The sequence below is a fragment of the Sturnus vulgaris genome, chromosome 1 (genome assembly GCF_052056855.1).
Source record: "Sturnus vulgaris isolate bStuVul1 chromosome 1, bStuVul1.hap1, whole genome shotgun sequence".
Lineage (NCBI taxonomy): Eukaryota > Metazoa > Chordata > Aves > Passeriformes > Sturnidae > Sturnus > Sturnus vulgaris.
Window position 1 is genome coordinate 22,428,412 of NC_142243.1, and position 25,402 is coordinate 22,453,813.

Here is a 25,402-nt window from a genome sequence, read left to right on the forward strand (position 1 = left end):
AAATACATGGTCAATAAGAGGGCCTATCAAAACATTGAGTCATTTTAGTTTCAGTGCTTGTTTGAAGCAGAAATACTCCAGCCTAAAAATGAGTATAAACTTTTGAGTATGAGATGGAGGGCACCCTTGCTGAAAAAAATTCCAAGTTACTCTGCTTGCTTTCTCTCTGTTTTTTGAAGGAGTACAGGTGCATCCCAGAGTCCATGTTGAAGCAGACAGAACTATTCTCCTGACTTGACTGCACTTGCATTTTGCAAGCCACACCTTTTGCAGCATCACTGTGCAGGTCCCAGTTTTCAGGAAAGTTAAGGAGAAGTGGGAGTGATTAGCAGTGTTAGAAATTACACATCCTCATTATCTCAAACAAAGTTTGAAAAGGGCTAGACTTTATTCCCAAGATTTTTCTTCTGCTTTTGTTATTTTATGCAGCTTTTCCTGAAATTGGCATGCTAAAAATACTCCTAATTAATGCATATTGAAGACTTGTTAAAGCATAACTGAATTTTTCTACGATTTCCTCTTGTAAAAGCACACTGCAGTTCCTTAAAGGACCTGTGCTAACCTACCTGTGCATGTGCTAAAGCACAAAAAGGATCTTCATCTGGAAAGGGACAGAGTCAGACTGCTCCTGAATATAACCTTCAGGATTCAGGTGATAACCTGAGGTGCCTGGGGACTGTGGGGGCAAGGATACTGTTTTTCCCCTGAATACATTCAGTGCTTCTAATATATGCTGTAATATGTAATATATATGCTGTTAATATAGCAGAGAGATGTTTACATCATCAGGTATTTCAGAGGAAGAAATAATATTACATACGATAGATGTGAACGCAAATGCTCTGTTAAAATTTACCTTTAGCTTTGAAGACTGTTTCTTGCATTTATTTTAATGGGATTTCAGTGTTGCCCTTCCTGACAAATTAATTGCGAGTCTTGTAACCTTTGTACGTGTTCTGAAATGTTTAGAATTTGCCATTTATGTGACAATCTTCTTGGCATTTCATAAGTAACTGAGAGATAAAATCTATGTGTGTATTGAAGACCTACATAAAGTTTAATCAGGGGTGTTGAGCATATCATGTAAACTACTATACAAGTTTTTATTTTTTGTTTGACCAAGTAGGGCAGCAGGACCCGAGGGGCCTCAATACATGAATTGGTTCTGTGCTGCTGGTACTAACCTTCAGAGAAATTGGGAAAGGTGGTGTCCCCCTTCCCAGATTTGTGAAAACAGTGATAAAGCCAATTAGCCATCTGTGCACGTATTGTAATTGGTGGTTGGTGCTGTCATGGGTAGTTAAAGAACAACCAGCCTTTTGTATGTTTATCTCTCAACATACTGGTTGCACAGAGGTTAATGAGACTACCCAGGAATATAAACACCCCTGGTATAAGTGTAGAGTACGAGGTGTGTATTTTTATTGAAACATTTCAAATAGAAACTGTTTATTTTGGAAGAGTCAGAGCTGTGTTTGGCATATGAAATTCAAAGGCAGCCGTAAGATATTTTAAAGCAATCTTTTGTTGGGTTTTTTATACCATTGTGGCTTCAGTGGAATCTTTGTTTGAATTCTCCTTGTCTGAATTTTTATTGCCATAGTGATTGTTTCTGCTAGTACTGTCTTTTTACATTTTAAATTATTTCCACAACCTTTTCTGAGGGCAGACAGATATTTTGTTAGACATATAAGCCCTCAATATTACAAGTTCTAAAAGAATTTAAGGATTTTTTTCAGTCATTTTTGTTAAAATTTTGTCAAACAGCAGCCATGATTTTATGCTGAAGTACATTATGCATAAAGGATCTCCCACTTCTTTTGGGAATCATATCTCAAAAGATGTGTTCTGCAGCATTTACATTTCTGAGGCCTTCAGACCTTTCCTCAGTTAAACTTTAGGTTGCAGTTTGTCCTTGAAACACTCTAGGGGAATCATAATTTATGTTATGATGCTTCTCCTGTTTTAGACTTCTTTTTCCACTTACCATTCATAATTAAATGCACTGTTGGTGTTTACAGTAAAACTTTTGTTTTGCTCCTGATGCTCTAAGAGGTTTTTGAACAAAATATTGCTTCTCTGTCTACTAAGGGTCTAGTAGAGCGAAGATCTGTTTTAATGATTAAGATGCTAGGGTAATGCTAATTTTGTTTTTCAGTATCAATTAAGAAGACATCTTACTATTTGGAAGAACAACAGAATAATGGAGCATTGGTGACTCTGCTTCTTACTCTGCTTTTCTAAGAAAGTGTGTTCACTGCTACGTAGTTTAGTCCATGAACTGTATGGCTCATGTTGTCTCATTTTTAAAGAATTTATTCTTTTTTTTTCTAGAGAAAGAAAAGGTAAAAGTACATTATTATAATTTTGACAGTGTGTAGATAGTCATGGGACATCTTAGAGTGTGGGAATTATTGCTTTAAGGGAATTTGACTTTGTTTTATGGTGCAGTAAGAATAAATTTTCATTGTAATCTTCTGCTAAATCAGTCAGAAATTAAATATGGTACCAGCTTCCATTTTTCCCCCCAGAAGATTTTGCAAGTGGGTTTAGTGCACCCATGGATGGAAGAGAGAGCTGGTGGACACCATAGGGAGGCTGCTCCTGATCATCTTTAAAAGGTCGTGATGATCAGTCCAAGAGACTGAAAGAAAGCAAACATCATCCAGACATTTGGAAGGGGTGGCAAGGAGGATGCAGGGAAATACCAGCCAGTCAGCCTTAGCTCCATCCCTGAAAGGTGATGAGCCTCTCAATTTGGAGCCTATCTCTGTCCAAATTCCTCTTGCTGTTTGGAAACCCACACCTCCCACACCTCAATATTACAGAGAGCTCTCATGCACAACCAAATGAAGTGTTCTGTAGAGTTTTGAAACATTGTGCTGTAAATCCTGTAGTGGTGATTTAAATGGAAGATGTCTATTCACAGCCTTCAACCTGTCAGTTCTGTGGAATCATTCCCCTTGTTTGTCATAGACCTTAATTTTTCTGTTTTCTCATATAATAGGATTCTTCAACTTGATATCAGAGAGATAAATATAAGCTAGATAAATTAATATATATATTTTTCCATGTCATTTAACCAAAAGAAGTTTCCTTTGAATTTGCATGTTAGACTAAAACAGCATATTTCCTTTAAAATTTCCTTTCCAGAAATTTATGAAAATCTGAAACAAGGTAAGGAAAATTCTTTCTGCTCTCTGAAACTGGTATTTTGATCTTTTTAAAACTATTAAAACTTTGGAGGCTTCTTTAATATTTTTATAGGCCATATGGTCTTGAGTAAATCTCTTGATGTAAAAATCCATTCCAGCCCTCTGTAGCCACTGTGCTCCATCACATGAAAATCCATGTTCTTCCACTTAATAAGATCATAGGACAATAGGGAATCTATTTTAGAACATACTGTAATGGATTCAGCTCTAGAGGTGTGGAAAGAGATGATCTGGGGAGGGAAAGAACCACTTAGGTGAAATACTCTGTGAGGATGGGTGCTCTGTGAACATTTAAGCTGCAGGAGCTGTACCACCACTAACTGTATTTTGTAGAAGTATTTTTAATAGTATGTGGAAGAGGCTTTTTTCTCTTGTCCTTTCTGTAGTTTTTTATCTTCAGCAGCTCACTCCTCCTGAGATGCTTTCTATTTCTCACCTAAGAAGTCCTGGGAAAATAGATAAGCTGCTCAACATGCATTAAAGCTTTATCAGCTTCTGGACTGAAGTGCCCTTCAGTGAGAATGCCCAGGTGAATGCAACCCTCTTGTCTGAATTCCTGAGATAAAAGGGGACAAGAAAAGCAGTCTGCAAGGGGGTAGCGACCCAAACAGTAAAGGGTTTTATAGGTCAAAACCAACCCTTTGTATTTAACCAAAGAACAGATGAATATTAGTGCAATGCCTGCACTTCTGGTGCTTGTTTCCTGTGAGTGCTTGACTCAGCATTGCATCACTTTGAGATTTGACATGCCTTTTAGCTGATCATCATTCTATGCAAATTTAATTAGTAAAGAACAAAAGCATGGTGCCTGCAGTGAAACCCTTGTCCATTAGGTAGTGCAGCCTTCTAGACAAATAGAACTGGAAAGAGGGGAGATGATTCTCACAGCTGCTTCTCATATTTTATCATGAGAACCAAAAATATTCTTAAATCAGGGGTTACTCGAGTGTTTCTATTTAGTTTGTCAACTACTTGTTTAATCTCATGTCATGCCCTCATCTAACCCAGTGTTTTGCTATCATCAGATTTTTCAGTCATTATGATTTGCCTGATGGTTATATATCTGTCACATGTGCTGTGTATGCCATGCAGAACTGGTAAAATATCCATTTTTGAGACTTAGAAGGGAATAGCAAATTACCCTCCAGGCAGGAGAGAAAGGCATGGAAGAGGAATGAAAAATTGATATATTATAAAAAAGTTATTTAGTTGAACTGCCTAAAGTTGCCAAGGGATTTTGCAATATAGATTATTTGGATGATAAAATGATAATGGTATTTCATCCTGATATGTATAAACCAATACTTATGAAGAAATTAACTGCAGCTATGCATATGTAATGGTGAGTCTAAACAAATTACATTATTCTGGATAAGAATTGTAGGATCATGGGACAACAGTGTGAAGATAGTGATTAAGTGTTAAGCAGTCCTCTGAAAAACAGGTAAACCTTCAGAAACAAATAGGAAAAGAAAGGAGAACAAAACCATAGCTGTTAAGAAGTTGTGATAGGAATACTGGTTTTATAAATATATTAAATATTAAGCCTCGTATAACAGAAATGACATGTCCTTCCTATGCTGGGGCCCCAGAGCTGGGTGCTGTGTTCCAGGTGGGATCTCTCTCACCAGAGCAGAGCAGAGGGGCAAAACCTCCCTGCCCTGCTGGCCACGCTGCTTTTGGTGCAGCCCAGGACACGTTTGGCTCTCTGGGCTGTGAGTGCACAGCTGGGTCATGTCCAGCCTCTCACCCACCAGCACCCCCAGGTCCTTCATGAGAATCCCATGGGCCACTTCTCGAGCTTGTCCAGGTCCCTCCTGTCCTTCAGGTGTGTCAGCTTCACCATTCAGCTTGGTGTCATCAGTAAATTTGCTGAGGGTGCACTTGATCCCTTCATCTTTGTCATTAGTGGAGAGATTAAATAACACTGGTCCCAATAATACAGATCCAAAGTCTTTCATGTGAGTATCTCAAAGTGAAAATGAAGGGAGGCTAAACTCCAGTGCTTTCAAAGAAGACGAGAATTTTGGTGCATATTTAAAGTTAAGAAAGAGATGAAGGTGAACTCATCGTTTTATGTTAAGTTTTAACTCATTTCTAGAAAGCTTTTTTCTCCTAGCTAAAATACTGTGGGTGACTTTGAAATAGGATATCACTGAGCTTTGTCCTTCTATGAGATCAGCTGTTGTAATATATGTAACTCAAAAATGAAACATTTTCAGGGATTCATGCCTGGGATTTTTACTAGTAGATATTAAAAGCTATTATTAATTCTTTATAATTATCTATAAAGAAAAACTTTGTAAAGTCTATCTCCTAGTATTCATCATTAAAATTTGTGTCACAGAAATACTACTATCCTTTCTTTGTTAGTGTGTGTTTTTTTAATTAATTGTTTTTTGGATTGCAAACATGAGTATTGTCAGCTCTCTGGGTGTCTTGGGTTTCATCATGGGGTGTAACCAAACTATGTATTCTATTCTCATCTACATTATTCCTGATGAACTGTTAACGGTGGGTTGTTTGCAGTAGGTGCCCAGAGCACACTGCAGGCTGCAAGCTGGGTGTTTGATAAGGGAAAGAGGCAAACCCTCGGTAGCAAGGTAGCGTTCCTTTGTCTCACAAATTGATTCAGCCATGATAACTACACCCAGTCTGAGGGGGTCTTCTCTGCCAGTGGGCCATAATGGCTCATCAGCCCCAGTGGGCAGCTGTAACAGCCCATCAAGGACTCCCCAAGATATCCTATCCTGTGACTTAGATGATTACATCATTGTGAAACTCCCCACTTAGGGGGAGGTGTTGGGCATTCCTGCCTGAATCTGATCATATATAAGCTGGGCACTTTAGGGACTTGGGGCACCACCACCACAGGAAGAAACTAACCCTGGGCTTGCCCACATCCCTGGGCTACGTGATTGGGGCTGGGCTGCAGAGCCACAGGTTTCACCATCCACTCTGGCATCAGCCCTACTTGTGGTGCCAGTGACCCCGTGGATGGCCATCGTGCCCTGCTGGGAAGGAGAACTGTGGGGGACCACACGAAACAGAACGAGACAGCGGATGATAAAGATGAGAACTTGAATGATACCAATTATGATGATTTCAATTGTTATGCTGGGAGCCTGTTCTCAAGTGGGCCCTATAAAGAGGTGATGAGAAAACAGATGCTATTTGTGTGGCTTTGGATAACAGGATCAATGAAGGTAGGAAAGAGACAAGGGTAAAACAAGAAAAAGAGGAAATAGGAAAATATTATATGCAGTTCTCAGATTGAAATGGAAGTTATCAGAGTTTACTGAGGAGGAGTGGCTGAGTATTCCAGAGGGAATGCCAGTAACAAGCATCAGAGGAATCCTCAGGACTCCTGTCCCTGACAGCTTCTTTGCAAAGCATTTACAGTCAGGGGAGAATTACACGTCCGTGGACCCACACCAGGCACAGTTTGGTGGATTGAATACTCTGTATGCAGGGGGAATGAAAACACCATACTCAGGAGGAATGACACCAGGCTTGATGACACTTGGAACAGGTGAATTGGATATGAAGAAGATGGGCCAAGCCAGGAGTACCTTGTTGGGTATGAGGTTAAGCCAGGTGTCAGACTCTGTGAGTGGCCAGACTGTAGAGGACCTGAAAGGATATTTGACAGACTTGAATTCCATGATTCCCACACATGGATGAGATATTGATGATATCAAAAAAAGCCTGTTTATTCTTGAAATCTGTCCAAGAGACCAATCCTCATCATCCACCAGCCTGGACAGCATTCAGCCCAACTGGAGGAGGTCACTTGCAAACTCCAGGTGGCTTGATACCACATCATGAAAGGAACAGAGATATGCCCTGAGACTGAAGATATTTGGTTGGAAGCTGCTCGGCTTCAGCCTGGAGATACCACCAAGGCTGTTGTGGCCCAGGCTGTCCCACACCTTCCACAGTCTTTCTAGATTTATATCAGAGCAGCAGAGCTGGAGGTGGATATCTGTGCCAAGAAATGTCCTTAGGGAAAGCCCTTGAGCGTGTTCCAAACTTGTGGAAAGCAGCCGTGGAGCTGGAGCAACCTGAGGATGCCAGGGTCATGCTGAGCCAGGCTGTGGAGTCCTGTCCGACTGGTGCTGAGCTGTGGCTGGTGCTGGCAAGTCTGGAGACATGTGAGAATGCTCATAAAATCCTTAACAAAGCCTGAGGGAATAGCCTGATGGATTTTCACTTCTAGATTACTGCTGCCAAACTGAAGGAAGCCAGTGGAAACGCTCAGATGGTGAAGAAAATCACTGACAGAGCCATCACATCTCAGGTCTAACAGTGTGGAATTCAACAGAGAGCACCAGATACAAGATATTGAGCAATGTGATAAAGCTGGAAGTATGGTCACATGCCAGGCAATCATGAGAGCTGTGATTGGGATTGGGATGGAAGAAGAAGAAGATCAAAAACAACCTGGATGGAAGATGAAGGTAGTTGTGTTGCTCATAGTGCTCTGGAGAATGCCTGAGCCATTTATGTCTATTCCTTGCAAGTTTCCCAAACAAGAAGAATGTGTGGCTGCAAGCAGCCTACTTCGAAAAGAACCATGGAACCAGAGAATCCTTGGAGGCCCTTTTGCAGAGAGCTGTTGCTCACTATCCCAAAGCAGTGCTGTGGCTCACAGGAGCTGAATTTAAGTGGCTGGTGCCAGCAGCCAGAAGCATCTTGGTTTTCCAGGCTAGCCCCACCAGCGAGGACATCTGGCTGGCTGCCATGCAGCTTGAGTCACAGAACAATGACTATGAAAGGGCAAGGAGGCAAAGGCTCACAGCAGTGCCCCCACAGCAAGGGTCTCCATGTAATCTGTGAAGTTGGAATGGTGCTTGGGAACGTTGCTGCAGCCCAGGAGCTCTGTGAGGAAGCTTTGAAGAACTATGAAGACTTCCCCAAACTGTGGCTTATGAAAGGACAAATTGGATAGCAAAAAGAGCTGGTAGAGAAAGCACGGGAGGCTTTGTAATGCAAACTGTATATGGAATCAGTCTCTAAACTCACAAAATCTATTTTTTATCTTAAAAGTTGCAAAACTAATTGGCACTATATTGCATTGTATTTTGTTTCAGACAGTGACTTTTTAAGTGAAGTTCCACCATACCAGATAATACATCTGGTATACTGCAAATATTGGTATTGCAAAGCAAGTTTATCAGGATTTTGTACTTGGAATAACTTGTCATGGGTTCCATTGTGCAATATTACCACTGCTTCACTTGCCATCTTAAGATAAAAATTATTTTCTTTGCATTCAATACATTTGTATCACTGCTGGATTGTTTTATTAAGGTAATGTCTTCTTGTACTCTATCTGTTCTAACTCAAACTAAACTCAAACTTCTCAATTTAAGGAAGGGGGTCATATTTTATGGTCATCTGTGATAACAAGGATCTGAGCTGGCCTTGGACAGGAGTTCCATCCAGCACTCAGTTTCTGGATACAACTTCTTAAACATCTTGTTAAATAATTTCTTAATGAAATATTATCAGTGGTTTGTGAAGTGGCTGGCTAGACATTTAAATGGCTCTCACAAGTGAGTACATTTTCAAAAGTGTTCATTTTTTTCTTTGTGTATTGAGTCTACAGTTGTCAAAATGGAAAGGTTTGTGTTGAGAAGCAGTGGCTCTCCTTAGCCATGAATTTTCTTCTATGAGGAGAAAATGGGTTCATACAGATGTATGAAACTTTTACTGATTACTGCATTTAGTTATTACTTTTTGGAGAGGAGGGAAGTGCTTTTTCCCTTGCTCCCTGTTTCCCCTCCTTTCAGATGAGTCAGTGTAGACTAATGAAAATGGGACATTACTTAAAAGTTCATTTTGTTAGTGTGTAGTATGACCATACAGAACAGAAGTAACTACTGGCATTTTTTTGCTGTGCTATATTAATAAATGATGGCTTGCCTTTTTAATTAATTGACCATCAGAGCTGTGACATTTCTCTGTTTAATTTCTCTTTTTTAAGTGTAGCAATTTACTATTCTCTTGAAAAGCTCCAAAGATACCTCCTTATAGGTGAAGAACTGCTCCCAAGTGCCACATAACATTTTGTAGTCTGCCCTGGGATGAAAGTGTTGGCAGGACTTAAAGTACTGATAATGTGAAACTTACACTTGCAGTGGCTTCCATGGAGGTATTAAATCTAACTCCACAGTTATTTGACTTTTTCTTTTTAGTTATTGTATTGAAACTTTTTTTTTAGGGTAGCTACTCTCCTACCCCGTTGGAAAAAACCCAGTCCCTTGCTACAGGGATCTTTGTGTGTTCCATTAACTCCATTCCTAATTCTAGATAAATAACCTTCCAGCCAGGTTCCCCAGTCCACAGGCAGCAGCAGAGCACATATTTGTGCTCCAGCCAAGTTATGTTCAACCACAGTCTGCAAATGGCATTGGGAGTAGGGCAAGGGATGGAACTAGCAGAGGAGAAGGAGTGGGATAAGAATAGTAGGGAGTCAAGCAAAAATGCTGGGAAACATGCAGGGATGAACAAAGACTTCCTAACAAGACTCAGATGTAAAAAGGAATTATATAGAAGGTGGAATTGAGAACAAGTAATGGTGTAGGAATACAGATACATCTTTCAAGCATGCACTTACAAAAGCCAAAGCCCACCTGAAATTGGATCTTTTGAGGAAGGTCAAAGACAAAGGCAACAAGAAGGGCTTACGCAATAAATGATTTTTTTTCAATTTTTTCAGTACAGTAAAAATAATCAACTTTTAAATATGGGAGGTTTGTGTGAGTTGTATCTCATTACAGAAAGGCCTTGCAGAAAGAGATTTAGACAAATTAAAACCCCTTGGCCATAACCAACTGTATGAAGTTTAACAAAGGTGAGTGCCAGGTTTTGCACCTGGAGGGAGTCAATTGAGTATGGACAGACTGGAGAATGACTGGAAAGCAGCCCTGCAGAAAGGGACATGGGGGTCGTGGTCAGTGGTGAGTTGAATCTGAGTCAGCAGTGCCTTGGCCAGGAGGGCCGGCTGTGTCTTGGGGGGCATCAGGCACAGCATCACCAGCCAGGCAAGGGAGGGGATTGTCCTGCTCTGCTCTGAGCTGGGCCAGCCTCACCTCGAATGCTGGGGGCAGCTTTGGGTGCCACAGTATGAGAAGGATATAGAAGTTTTAGAGAATGTCTAAAGAAGGACATCTCTCTACAGAGATGGTGACCAGCCATGTAGGGGGAAGCGTATGAGGAGTGGCTGAGGTCCCTTGTTCTGTTGAGCCTGGAGAAGAGACTGAGGGGAGACCTCATGTAAGTCTACAACTTCCTCAAAAGAGGAAGCAGAGAGGCAGATGGTGATCTTTTCTCTGTGGTGACCAGTGACAGGACCCAAAAGAAGGGCATTAAGCTGTGTTGGAGGGATTTTGGTGGGATATTAGGCAAAGATTCTTCACCCAGATGGTGACTGGGCACTGGAACAGCTGTCCAGGAAAGCAGTCACAGCACCAGCCTGACAGGGTTCAAGAAGCATTTGGACAACACTCTCAGACACATGGTGTGATTCTTGGGGAGGTCCTGGGCAAGGTCAAGAGTTAGACTTGAGTGATCCTGGTGGGTCCTTTCCAACTCAGCATATTCTGTGATTCTATAATTTTGTAGGCTGTTTGACTTGCTTTCAGTCTTTGTGCCTTGGCCCAATACCTTGTTTGCTTCTGGAATGCAGTTCCCTGTTTCTCTGGCTTGCTTTTATTTGCCTTCTGTGTTTCCTCTTTCCAGGGCTGTCCACCACTTTTCTCTTAACGTGATGCTTGTCGTTTGGCACGTATTGGTCTCTGCAGGTGCTTACTCACTATATTTTTTTTCTTTTTCCTGAACATCCTTCTGTCCTGTTCTCCCTCAGACTCAGAGAGATTTGTTGTTGACAGAATAAGGCCAACAGTTGTAAACACTGTGAAAGTATTTTCTCATAATTTCAACTGGAAGCTCCTATTCATGCTTTCTTCTGAGCCTCACAGTTGAGAGAACGGAAAAGAAAATTTTGTTCAAGAGAGTAGAAGTCCTATTTTTTCAGGAGATCTGAAGCCACCTATCTGCTTAGAAACCAAACTGACAAACTGAGAAGTCTGGAGATGCCCCTCTGACTAAAGCTGGGTAATAAATGAGGGGAAAAGATAACAACTACTACATAATTTTGGAATTGTCTTATGCCATTGACGTTCTATATGTCACTGGAGCCACTGATGCTGGGTTCAGGTGTGACCTGGAGTTGAGAAGTGTGTCAGCATGTGTAAGTCTTGGTGACTATGGTGGGACCTGAGCAAATGAGTTGAGTTTGAGCACCCTGTGCTTTCTTCAAAGTGGAGCTCTACAGGGGAGCCATTTCCAAGGGTTCTGTGATGAAGGTCACTGGAGCTGCCCGGGGTATGAGCCAGGGCTGTGTTTTGCCTGCTAGTCTGTTTACCTCATCATTACATAAAAATGAAAAATATTTCAGGATGTTGAAGATGTCACCTCAGCTGAGCTGCATTCTTTTCCTCCTGAAGGTTTTGCTGATGTGCACATTACTGTTCCCTGTCCTAGTATAGTCTGCCCAGTGCTCCCCCAGCCCCAGGAGGTTTCTGGGGAGCCAGGAGCCATCTGAAGCACAGGCCAGCAGGGGTTGCTGTAGGCGTAGGAGATGGAGAAGATGCACTGCCTCCTTTTTGGTGAAGCCCTCTCTGAGGGTTTGTCAGGGTTGGCTCCTGCTGCCCTCTTTTCCCTCCTACCACACTCAAGCTTGGGCTGAGTAATGGATCCCCAACACGGAGTAGGTGTCTGTTACTTGCACATAGCTTTGTGGATTTTGTACATTCATAAATTAAATACTAAGTTTCATCCTTAAAATGCTGAAACTAACTTGAGAGTTCATATTTTGACTCAATAAATTTTAAATGCTTTTTAATATTTATTGTTTGTGTAAAAGTGAGTAGTGGTATTCATAGTTCTTGTTTCCAGGGACCCATATATTATTTCTGTAATGTCATTTTGTCACTCTAGAACTTGCTGATATCTTTCAGGACTGGGACAGAATTGAATTGGGAATGATTAGTTTCATCCTTTTATTGAATACTGAGTTCTTCCCCTTAATTCCTGTGAAATCACCATTAGCTATTTTGGCTGCAGTTCTGTGTTGGGTTGAGGCAGTGCTACACTGTAAATCAATATCTTTTCAAAAAGACTGCTGTAAATTGCCTAGATAGCATATGCACGGTTACTTTGGCTGCAATGCTGCTGCAGAGCCTGGATACTCTGCCTTTCTGGGAACTCCACAGGCAAGTCCATCATATATTAAAAAAAAAAATCTTTTTAGAAAGAGCATAGTATTGCTGATGAAATTTAGACAGAGAAATATTGTACCCTCGGTGCTCATCTGTACCTTTTATATTCTACTCCACTGGGATTACCCTGTCTTGAGGGATTTCTTTGTTTGCTGCTTTAGATTTCCCCCTTTCTTAGCTGTAGTACAGCCGTACCATTTCAGCTTGCTAGTGCAGAAAGATGTTGTGAATTCAGTTGCTGAATGAGCCCGGCCTGACTGCAAACACGAACATTGCTAGAGAGATGCCAAAGAGTTGCAGGTGAATCTGACCTGATCTGGGCAACAGCAAAACGGTAAGAAGGGGCTTGTTTAAATCTCTGGGATTAATTGGGCGCTGGGGTTTCCTGTTTCAACCTGAAGCCTAGTTATCACATGCTTCCAACTTGTGCAGTATTCATTCTGTGCATGTCAGGGTGGGTTTTCTCGGGAATCCAGGCAGAGGGAGGCGGTGGGAAGCTGGGAACGCCACATGAGACCTCTCGGCAGCCACCCTGGTGAGATTCCCCAGCAGTACTGCCTGCGGTTTGTAAATACCAGGGAAAAGGTAGGGGAAGGCTTAAAAGCGATGCTTTTCTCGGTACAGCTTTGTATCTCTCTCTCTCTCTGGCAGCCTTATTTATAATTGTATTAGGAGGATAGTATGGGCAATTTTTTCCGATACATGCTTGGCTGAACGCCCTCTGGGATGAGTGAGTGAAGGACGTGATCAGCCACTTTTTCATCTCTGCTAACAAGTCTGTGCATCTTGCTATATCTGAATAAATGTCTGTAACAGTTACAGATTTGCTAGGTGGTAGAAGATAAAATTAAAATGATTCTTTATAGATACGTACTATATCATGGATGTCAGAATATTTTTTTGCCTTGTTAACCTCTGTCATGATTTTATTTCTCTTGCACGCTGTCTTTATTTAATATAACAAAAAGTGAGGTTGTCTTTTTAGGTAGTCATTCTTGAATGCTTATGTAGGAGTGTGTTGACAGCGGTTTGGATCTTAGTGGAATATTTCAACATATGAAAGCTTAGAGCAGCAGCATGTTCAGGGAAAGAGAGGAAGAAAAGAGCAGCAGTTACCATTAGTACAAGACAGAAAGATTAAAATGTGGCCATAGTATGGAATTATTTGAATTATTTCTGATGACTTAACTGACAGTGTGTGTGTTTCAGTTGCAGATCAAGCCTTAGAAAACTAACTCTGAACAGATATCCATTGGAATGGAACAAAAAATAGTATTTCACCATATGTTCTACTATTAAAAGGAAATGAACTGTGGTAGTAATGGTAGAGTGATGAGACATGGTTTTTGCTATTACTAGTTAAGGACAAAAGCAGAGGGGCTTTTTTCTAGAGGAGAATGCTTATCTTTATGCAGCATGTGAATTATACTCTTAAGAAGAGATCAGTTGTATATCAGTGTGGGATCAAATAACTAGTTTGACAGGGATTCATGTTTTCTTTTTCTGTGCTTGCCAATTAAAGGGTTCTTCTTCTTTGTCACTGAATATGATTAAAGGGTAAAGATTCAGTCCTGCATCAATTATTTTCTGAAGGTTTCTTTATTATTTTGCTGGAGTTCCTTCTTGAAAAATGCTGTATATACTGAGATGTAAGTGATGTGAGGTGGTCAGTTTCACTCTATATACAACCTTAATTTACATAGATTTTTCTCAGAAAGTAGAGATGCCTTTTTTTGTTGTTGAGAATTACCCATAATGTTTCTGTTGCAAGAGTTATTTCAGTTGTATTATATTTTTATTATTTTCATGGAAGCTTTCCTTTGCTTATATTATCATGCTCATATCATCATTAATGAATTGCAAACCATTGTTTAATGCATAGAAGTAATCCAGCCACTCGTGTTTGCCTACATATTGTACAACAAATGGAAGTCCAGGCATGAGGGATTTTTTTAAAGCAAATTTTAAGTTGTGTTTTTCTCTTAGTGTTATCTTTTCATCTGCTTATACATATGAAATTTGTTGCCTTCATCATCTTTCTAACTCCAAGTGTTTCTTCTCCCCAAGTCTAAAGTCATCATCTCTGCTTGCTGTGTTACTACTGTCTCTAGAGTTCTTGCATTTTGGTTTTCCAAGCTTAAGAAAAGAATAATGTCTTGGACATATTTTATTGATAAATAATATTCCCTATGGTAATACTTAGTTAAACACAGATCTCAAATTAACTGGCTGGAAAACTTAACTTAGAATGTACAAATGTGCCCAAAACTTAAGAACACAGATGGAAAAGAGATGAAATACTTACTTTAATAGGCAGTTATTGCCAAATGCTCTGTGAATATAAAGATCTTTTTGTGTATCAGTTTTGTAGTGAGGCTGGGGTCTGTCACAGCAGGAAATAAGGGATTACCTGAGGAGTGAGTGTTTGCCATAGTCTCCTTAATGACCCTGACTCCAGGAAGAAAGAACTTCAAGGAGTTGTAGCTGAGCAGGCAAAAAATATCAAGATTTTGTCTAAGTGCAAGGTTGGCCAGCCACTGATGTCCTATAGCAAAAAGAGTCACCTATCTTTTTTTCTTTTGTTTGTTTGTTTCATTTTGTTGGTTTTTTTTGTTTGTTTTGCTTTGTTATTTTGCTGTGTAAATCTTAAACAAAACCAGTACCTAAAATCTCTAAAACCAGATCTGCTCCAACAGGTTTTGACATTTTCCCTTCACACTGTTGGCATTGGTGGGCTGTTTGGAGGGTTCACCTCTGAGCAGGTGCTCTGTCTGTCTCAGACAGGCAGTTCTTGTTTTTCCCAGAGCCCCACAGATGAGAACATGGATAAAGCCATGGAGGGGCTGTGGTTAGGCTGAAGAGCAAAGGTTTCTGGCTGGTCCCACGGGGCAGCTGGCACAGGCAGCTCTGCTGGGCTCCAGCTGTGGAGAGAAGGGGTAAGGCATTATTTTGTTTTTTAAGGGAAGTCCTTGAACAGTGCCAGCTTCCACTGGGCATTTGCCCCTGCAGATTTCAGCAGCTGCCCTGGGTGGGTCTTTGGGGTCAGCAGGAGTTTGCTGAGGTGAGAGTGTGTGTGAGTACTCAGCCTGGGGCAGGTGAGAATTTGGGCTGTCCTGTTCAGCAACTTCAGTGAATATGTGAGTGCAGATGTGCCCCTTAAAGGTCACAAGAACTGCTGAGCAGATCCAGACAGCTCTGTTGGGGTTATTTCCCTTTGAAGTCCCAGAAAGGCAAAAATATTCAGCTGTCAGGGACTGCTGTATAGATTCTGTAAATTTGGTTTGATAATACTAGCATTAAAATGAAGTGTTTCAGGTATTGATACAATGATAATTACAATTTACAATCCCTGTTGAAATGAATAGGAGTAGCCTAGCAAATATTACCTGAAACAACAGAGAGCCTGTGCAATATCAATTCTCCAAAGCCTGTTTCTGAACTGAAGAAATGAGGGGCTGGTATTCTTTGTTTGGGAAGAACAGGTTAATTACTATTTTTTGAACTTGATTTCCCTTAGATAGGTCCATGCTGACTTGTAGAATCTTTAAGTTTTTTTTCTACTACCAGGTTAGGAAGGAATGTACTGATCATGTTAAGAATCTGACCCTTAAGGGCTTTATTTTTCTTAATACTGTTATTATAACATTAATTAAGTTCTCCCAGTAGCAACTCTGTCAGTCCTTAAGTGCTCCTTCCACCTACATGGTGACTTCTGTGTTTTGGTATAGTTCAGTAAATACCTTTCTGTGACTCCTTTTTGCTTTTGACATACGTGTATTGTATATTGAATCACTGATTATATGCATTTCTTTGACGTGTGGCATACTTTTCACTGAGATCTTTCATTCCACTCTCTAATACAAACCTACATATACTTCTGGATTTAGCAGTTTAGCAAAAAGCAAGTAGTGAAATAGTAATTTGACACAGTACTGAATGTTGAATTCGGGAGGGTGATTTTGTATTACAAAATTTTTGAGACAGCCTCCTAAACACATTGTTTTGCCTTGATAAAAGTAACTTCTGGGCTTTCTCTCTATTGCTGGTGATCTTGCTCTTTTGTTTATCATATTCATGGGTGGATGGGCTTCTCTGAAGTTGCTGTATCAGTTCTGGACTGGCCTGCAGAGGACATGGAAACATACAGTTTTATCTGTTAGTTATCTTTGTTTTGGTGTGCTAGTCAGAAATGGTGTGAAAAGTGGGAGTGGAGATTTTTCTTTTCTTTTGCAAATATTTATAGGATTTATTGTTGGAATTTGTGTATATTAATTCTAGAGCTGAACTTGCTCCCTCATTCTGCTGACTAGTTCTGTTGCAGGTTCTGATTAAAAAATAACTTGATAAACTTAAGCTAGATGTTATATAAATGTAAAATAACCTAAGCTAGTAACAAATGTCATATCAGCAAGCTTTTGTTCCAGTCTGTATCATTCTATCCAGGAAATTGAATAGAATTTATATCAGTTATATTTAGTTTTGCTGTGTTGGATGTTTGTAATTTAATACTAAATTGTATAAAACTTACCTGGAGACGAAAATGCCAAATGTTGCCAAGTGAGCAGTGGGGAAGTAAAACCACTAGGAAAAGGCATATTGTCTATTTATATTTTATTTTATATTGTGAAAGTTTAGCTTTGCTTAATTAATTTCTGATGCTTTTCAGTCTACAGGCTTAGAACGTTTGAATATGTCCTTCTTCATTTTATTAAATCTTTGTGTAAGTACACAGAAAATATATTTAAACCATTAGAGAGTATGTGTAAAATAGGTTTGCCCAGACTTCCCTGTAAACAGTGGGGGTTTTAATGAACAAATTGTTTCTGCTGTAAAATATTGGCTATAGAAATTTTATTTTAATGTGATACAGAAGAGTTGTCTTGAAAAGTTTTACAGTTTAATGATGGGATGGTTGGTTTTGCTGCTGCCTGGGGAAGTGGTGGAACCAGGCCCTAACTTGCAAGTTTGCAAGGAATTTTCTGTGTTTGGCAAAGTAGTCCAGATACATAAAATTATATAATTATAAAATGTGGTTGTACTGCTGGTAGGCAGTGGTGCAGGGTAAGCTATGCAAAATATCTACAATCACTCTCAGTTTTGTGGCAATTTTTTTTGTGAGAAGCTTAATGTACTGTAAAGTTGGAGGACTTCTCACACTGATGTTCTAATGATAGATGTGATTTTTGACCGATTTGATTCTCAAATTTTGTTACTTGTTGAAGGTGATTCATGATGAACTCACAGCTTTGGAGGTGCAAATTGCCACCAACTGCAGAAGGCTTGGCTGCTTTGTACTGTTACAGCTTATTCTTTAAAATTCATTTGAGCACAGTCATAAGTCTACTACAGCACATGTTTTGGCTTGAACACATCAAAGAAGCAGCAGAGATTTTCACTTCTCTGTTGAAATACATAAGTTTTTTCTTTTTAAATGAGCATTATCTCTATGCTCTTCACAGAATTCTCATTATAAGATTGTAGCCATCCTTCTTATGATGAGCTCTTCTCAGTATAAGCTTGAAACCTCTCCATTTTAACTTTTATACATCTTGGCAAGAAAAGATACACTGGAGTGTTCTTCATATTCTGAGTAATTCAATATGCTATAATTTTCAGTTATGCTCCCGACTAAATTCTGAATTGTAGGATATGGTATGTTTTCCACTGTAGCACATTATGCATTGAGAAGCAAGTTTCATTATGCTCCCTTACACCTTTTTGCTTTGAAAGTTACTGTGCTGCTGCAAGTCTGGCAAACCTGAGGTAGCTGCTAGAAAATTCCTTTGAGACTTTGCATTCAAGTTTTATAGAATTCTGTAACCAGGTCATTTGTCTGAGGGGAAAAAATCAGAAAGAACAAGTTAAAAAGAAAGAAGCCAGGTGTATATGAAATTCAAACACAGATGAGGACTTTTCATTTAATTATTTGTGAAACTGGGCTTGTCATCCTTATCTGAACTCTCAAACTTCCATGAAAGAAAGCAATGGCAGAAAGGTCATGGATGGCTGTTACTAAGATTCCAGGGAGAGTGAGTTGGAATGTAGGTTATTCAGATCTTGGAAGATTCCTTACCTAAGAGAATAATGACAAAGCTGAAACTCTTTTTCTGCCTCTACCTTTATATTGTCATGATTTGATAGAGGATACTTTGTTAAATTCGGTGGTTTGGAAGATAATATGTAGAGGAGCAGATCTAGAAACATTCCGAGAGCTTGTCTTTCCTTGTGACATTCATCTGCCTTGGAAGATGCATTTCTCAACCTCCAGGGTTGTTGACCTCAGGCATGAAGCAAGCAAGAGCAGGAGAGATTTCTTACTTGCTGCTAAAATGAAACTTTGAAATGTGTTAACAAAATCAAGCAAGCAACTCTCATTACCTAGTTTATTGTCTGGCTTTTGCTAAAGAGAGTTTAAAAGGAAAATAAAGGAAGAAAAAATGAAGAAAACAGGGAAAGGAATGAAGTAGATTTTTTTTTAAATGAAGGAAATAGTCTGAAGGAAGAAGAGCCAAACTAATTTACCATTCTAGTCTTGAATTATTTCTTGCAAAGCACTTTTAAAACATCTGCTGGAGCTAATGTGAGAGTGGCAATGATTTGTTAATGACCATGCAACATGCATGCTGCTTCATTGCAAGGAAGGTTATCATCACGCCAGACAAAAGAGCTGCAAAACCTTTCCACCTGCAAATGTGTATATTTCACAAAGGTGATTACATGACCTATCCCCTTCATCATGTCTTTTAAATAAAAAAGTGCTTTTCAGCATTTGTGTAAAGAGCATATGTGAAAGGTTTGAGTAGTTGGGCTTAAGTCTTACACTGTCGGTTGCGTGGCCAGATCTCACCAACAGCAGTGTTTTTGTTGCAGTCCCAGCTTGTAAGAGGACAATTTTTTTTAGTTTCAGTCTGAAGTACTTGATGATAACTGTGAAAGAATCAAGAGGCTTGCAAGTAATAGCCAAAGGAGCTAAAGGACCTGGGTAGAACTTATTTTCAAGGCATGGAGTTGTTTACGATTTATTTTCTTAAAAACCTTACTGACAGCCTCAGAATCTAGCAAGAATAGGCATTTTGTTGTCAAGTCTCTCAAGATTTCTCACACTTGAACTTGGCAGTGGGAAGACTTACTGCATTTATGGATATGCCTTTGATAACTTCATGATCAGGGGGAGTTTTGGAGGATAGAATAAAATTATAAATCTGTAAACTCAGAAAGACTTAATATACTGTTCTCACAAAAGCACTGATAATGCACTTATGGGAAGAAAACTGTATAAACTAGCACTGGCACATGAAGCCATCTGTTGGAGCAGGAGGCTGATATGGAAAAGGGATTGAAAATATTTTTTTAATCTTTATTTTTAAATCCTGTTCATATGGTTACAGAGGAGGATAGACAACAGATACAAGTGGGTAAGTAAGTAAAAGAGTATAAAAACCAGCTGTCACAATTTCTTGGGAGAGTGTTTATGTTCAGACACTTTCTTCACCTCCTTTCTGGTTACCAAGGCATCCTTGGCTCGTGCCTGGCACTGGAAGCTGCCTCTCCCACACTGACACCTGTGCTGAGCCTCAACTGTGCTCTCCTCTTCGGTTTATTGGAGGAATGACCCTCCTGCTTTTGGATGCAGCAAGCCTGGACCCAGGTTAATGGAAGCAGCAGCCTGGTTGCAATTTCAGGAAAGGCTGCATGGCATATTGCATTACATACCACCATGACAAATGTGAACACTGTGCAAGTAAAAGGAAGAATTTATTTACCAGGCTTTATTACTAAAGTTACTGTATTTTGGGACATCAGTACAGAAATAGAGCAAATTGCCTCTTTAGATCAGCTCTGTTGAGTTTCTGTCTCTTTTCATGAACGTTAGAGGCTGTCAGGACTTCGGTGTGACCTTTATTTGAGACCCTGTCCTTAGGTGACTCCTTCTCCTCTGTTGTCACAGAACAGTTTTGCTTTGAGGACATATGTAGGCTTTTATAGACCTAAAATCTAATACAGGCTCTCTTGAAAACTGGACCGCTTTTCTCTGCAAGGGGAGGAACATCAACTCGGAAACTCACTTTTTTGAAGTTAGGTTTCAAAAATGAACAGAAAAAGAAAAAAATTAGAAATGTTCAGCTTCTCCTTACCGTGTTGAGGGCACCTAAAATAATTTTCAATAATTCCTGATTTCAGGATTGTACTTGATTCAGAAATTATGCTAATATTTAGGTATCAAGTTAGCAGAATAAGTATATACTATATTGCAGCTCTTGGTGTGTTGGTAGTGAAAGAATTGTATGAATTGTATGAAATGTTATTTTTCTTGATGCAGGTAAAAAAGTTTTCAGATTTTTATGCAACTGGGATTCTTACCCCAGGTCTGATCAGTTGGTCTTTCCGTGAAAGTGACTTTTTTCTCACTTGGCAATTCAGCACAGACATTTAATCAGCTCATTGAATTCAGTATTTCAGACAAACACAGAGAATTAATGTCAGAGCTTCTAGTTCAAAAATTCTCCCATCTGGCACTTCAGTGACCTTTTTATATTCGCCTTCTTCCATATGACAATGACAGTTGGTTTAACATCAGCTTTGACTTTGGAAATAAAATGGCCATTTTTGGCGAGTGCCTTTGAGATGGGCTGTGGGAGGTGTATGAGTAAGTTTGTGATAGGTACAGCAAGTAGCAAACCATATCCCCAGATACCATTTCCAGTCTCTGAGCTCTGTTTTCAGTTGCATTTGCTAGCTCATTCCTAGCACTCTCTGTAGCCAGTTAAATAAATATTACCCAGGAATCCAAGAATATGGATTATAGTTTTGGGACACAGAGAGAAGCCATCAGGAGAAGAAAAGAAATGTCTTATTTTACAGACGTTTTTTCCTTGCACCTTCCTTCCTTCCCACCACCTCCCTATTTTTTTTTCCCCCTTCTCTTACACAAGTTCTCTTTCAGCTTCTTTTAGTTATGCCCATCAAATGTTCAAACCAAAGGGCTGGTGTAGGTGATTACAGGGAGGGGTGAGGGTGTTCAAGGACCTCTTTCAAGTATGAGCCTGATTGCACTGGTAGCTCTGGTATGAGCTGGCTGGTGATGTCGTGCAGCATTACATGCTCTACTTCCCCTTTCACAATTTTATCCTCTCCCTTATCTCCTCTCTTGTTCTACGTGGATCTTTTCCTGTATTTAGAGTTTCTCACCAAATGAGCTCTCTTCTCAGCCTGTGCATGTTTCTGCTTGTGGGTGCAGCAGTCATTTGCTGACCCTTTCTTGGGGAGCATGGAGAGTACTACCAGATGGACCCAGAAGGAGCAGGCAAGACTTTTGTTTAAAATGAGAAAGAGCCTCCCTATTGCTTTGTTCTGCAAAGAGAATGAATCTGCAGATAGCTGCATTTTTATTTTGAACAAAACTGCTTATAATACTGCAGAACATTCCCAAACTGTGTTTTATAAGTAGCAAATGTCAAATTCCAGGGATGCCAAAATCTGCAGATGACTTGTGTTCTCAATTGCCATGGTACCAAAGCACGATAGAAAATAACATGCTTATAAAAGGAAATAAAAACTCATATCCAGATAGGATTTTTCCAGTGAAAATTTATAGCAGACTTACGCTCTAAGCAATTCAGCTGTTGAACCAATAGTCACTTAACGATGTATTTTTTTCTTTATACATCTCTCAGCTAAATGCAACTGCTAAGTCTTATTGTCTCTATAAATGAGATTGTTCCACTACTTCTTCCAGCGGGCTTTGGCTCTACAAATTATAATCTATATCTTCATTACTTTTCACTTAAAAAAAGCCCAAGTGCTTTACAAACTTAATTAGCACTCGAAGTTTCAGTTTGTGAGAGGGGCAGGATCACTGTTGTGAACAGAATGGAATTGTGGAGAGGTTAAATGACTTCCTTACCTCAAATCACTCAGTATTTTAATTTTTTTGTGTTTTGTTTTGTTTTCTTGCTGCATGTTGGATCTTGGGTTTCCCTGTATCTGGTCCTTTTATACTACATCTCCTGAAATGGTGCAAATGGGTGGAATTCAGATTTTTCAGTAGCAGCTTTGGATGTCCACTCTGCTATATACCCAACCAGTCACTTTTCCCCCCAGATTTACACAGTGGCAATAACCAATAGAAAACAGTAGATGGCTGGCAATTTTTTTGATATTTTACATAGGTCTGTATCCACTGGATGACCAAAGTAAGCATTTGTACTGTTAAATGTAAGAATTAAACCCCAGATATAATACATCTTCCTAAAAGATGTGATGAACTTTAGAGTATACAAGCATTTTAAACTTTTTTCTTCTGTGTGCTAGGATGTATGACGAGTTCTGCCAGAATTGGGAATTGGTTGTTCTTTGTTACTGAGGATATCTTTATTCATATGAGCAAATTCCAGTGATAAGGAACAGTCTATATTTTACTAAGTACCCGAACAGGTGATTAATTCCGGGGTCATTCGTGACTGTTTTAAAATTCATGAACTGTAAGACTATAAATTACTTACATGGTTTAACTGATCAGTCTCACTATTTCAATACTATATTACTTTAAACAGTAAATTAATTACTCTAGCAACCTTTAATTTTAAGAATCCTGTTTCTTTGGGACCTCTTAATTTTACTGATGGTGATGAAGTGAAAAAATCTTGCATTGAAACTGTATCACAATAACTACGTCTGAGACACCTTTTATTATTTTCACATTAATCCCAAATGCAGATTAAGGAGTATTGCTTGAAATGAGATTTAAGGTGATTCAAAGAGGCATCTTTATTTAGAAATAGTTCCATGAATGATTATACTGATTTCTGTTTATTTAATGGGGCTTATTATGGAGCTTTAAACATGGAGCAAAATTACCCTTCTTGTGATTTCAGTCTCTTAACTTTAGCAGTATTCTTTATGAGAAAAAAATTGGCTCAATTCTGATGTTATGTTTTGAGATATGATAAGTACTATGATGTTAAGGTGGATAATGGTGGTCTATACTGACATAATGATGATTAAGGTTGTTTATCTTAGAGCAGACTTGGGATTTTCTCAAATGGATTGGGTGATTGGGCAGGAGGGGCAGGAGGAAAAAATACCATCCAAGCTGTGTTGTTGTCCATCATACATTGTCTTCAGATTCTGCTCTGCAACTAAGAAAGTTGCAAAGTATAAACTATGTTGTGCTTTTTTGTGGTTCTAACATGAGAAGTTCTTTCTTGAATATTTTGTCTCTTTTTACCTCAAATAAATAAAAAACCACAGGGAAATACTAAAATAACTTTTAATTTCAAGCTGCACTAACTTTTTTGGTGCTGCATTTCATTTTGCTTTACATTGCCAGAATCTGTGTTATAGCTCACGTAATTACTGAAATTGACATGAATATTCTGATTTTCTAGATAAATCTTCCTTTTGTAGTTTCTTTTAAAAGTAGACAAGAGCTCTTCAGGTAGCTGCAAAGTGGTTATTTGTGCTGTAGGTTTTAAGTGGCCAAATGTCTCATCATGATGTCTCATATTTTCTTAACATTTTTTCAGTTGAGACTGAGTAAATAATTGTGGACAAATTTTAAAAGTGGGTTTATTTCAGTAATCAGAGTATGGAGAATGTGTATGGCTTGGCAGCAGAATATGGGACAACTTGGGGAAGTACAGTTGACATTGATGATCCATATGTGAGAAATATAATTGGCAGGATGCTCATGGAGAGGTGCTTCTGTTGGAGCACACCTGGGCTGACAGGGATGTTTTTTCCAAGATCTGGAAATCAGATCTGGGATCATGGACTCTCAGCTATTAATGCTGTTGCCTCACTGAGTAGGAATAGTCATTGCTATTTTCTGAATTAAATCTTTTCCCACAAGATACCAAGTGCCTGGGCAGTTTCTGAGTGCTGTTTTGGAAGTGTTTTTCCAAAGAGTAACTTCAAACACAAAAAATGATTTTATGTAGGACCACACTGTTTTTGGTGTAGAAAAGGAAATCTCCTTAAAGGGAGACTGGTACTGGAGTCTAGTTTAGCCTTTCCAGGATTTTCATCTTAGAACCAAAGCAGACTTTGGAGGTGAATGTTCAACATGTGAAATTCTCTGGTGTGAATAGCATACATATCATTCCCATTTTTATCTTACCTTTTTTCCCTTCTAGAATTTTTTTAATCATCTGCTCTTTGTCTTGGCCCTTCTCCTGCCATTTTGCCAATATCCATATTTCATTTTTCATCATGGTTCTCTGAGATACTGAGATTCCTGCAAGGTGGGAACCCTGGTGACAGAGCAGCTATTTCCTCTCTTATTTTTCATGTCTCAGGTCACCTAACATGCCCAAAGTCAGAAGTAGTGAATAGTCCAGTGAATTCCTTTTTATATCTGATATGAGGTTTGAAAGGATAGTAGTGTTTTCTTGAACAATCCATACATGATGCAGGTTTTTATGTGTATTCCCTGTTATACCTGTAATTATTTATAGCTGTTGTGTATTAAGTTGATTGGCTTATTTTTAAATCCTGTTTCCTGTAAGGAAGAGTTAAAGCATAGATGAAGATCCCATACCTCTGTTCCTCATAATTATGAGATCTGCTGGCAAAAATACCCCATTTGAAAGAGATATGTGTGGTAATGTTGCACTACTTTTAAAAGCCAAATAGTTCTGGAAATAGTGTATACCTCGGAAAATTTTGCCTTGAATGTAGTTTGTGGTAGGAGAAGCACAAAATCATGGCAGTAACTCCTGAAGGGGAAAGAATCACCTCAAGTGCTGACATACCTTAATGGTTACTTATATGATTACTTTTTTTTAAAGAAATGGCAGTTAAAACTGCTGAATAACTTATGCAGTTGGCTAGATAGAGGTTTCTTTAAATGCATGGAATATTCATACTGAAAATTTCTTCTCTTTGATTGCATTTTATAAA

The 25,402-nt window shown here is 39.3% G+C and overlaps 1 protein-coding gene and 1 pseudogene across 15 annotated transcripts in view; both read left to right on the forward strand.

The window, feature by feature from the left end:
• CDK14 (cyclin dependent kinase 14) overlaps positions 1-25,402 on the forward strand; it is a 405,136-nt gene that overhangs the window by 52,722 nt on the left and 327,012 nt on the right. For 2 of the 15 annotated variants that reach the window (XM_088161506.1, XM_088161505.1), the window contains exon 1: positions 12,677-12,836. The exons of 5 other annotated variants lie outside the window; for them this stretch is intronic. Coding sequence is in view for 4 of the 10 variants with exons in the window: in XM_088161481.1 (XP_088017607.1) it covers positions 13,013-13,087 (75 nt within the window). In the remaining 6 variants the exon portion in view is untranslated. Of the gene's footprint in view, positions 1-12,412; positions 12,497-12,676; positions 12,837-12,935; positions 13,088-13,113; positions 13,278-25,402 lie in introns of those variants that run through there. 8 more of the 15 variants (XM_088161481.1, XM_088161476.1, XM_088161484.1 and 5 more) reach the window with 7 other exon arrangements.
• Positions 5,628-8,205, forward strand: LOC148225108 (pre-mRNA-processing factor 6 pseudogene; annotated as a pseudogene).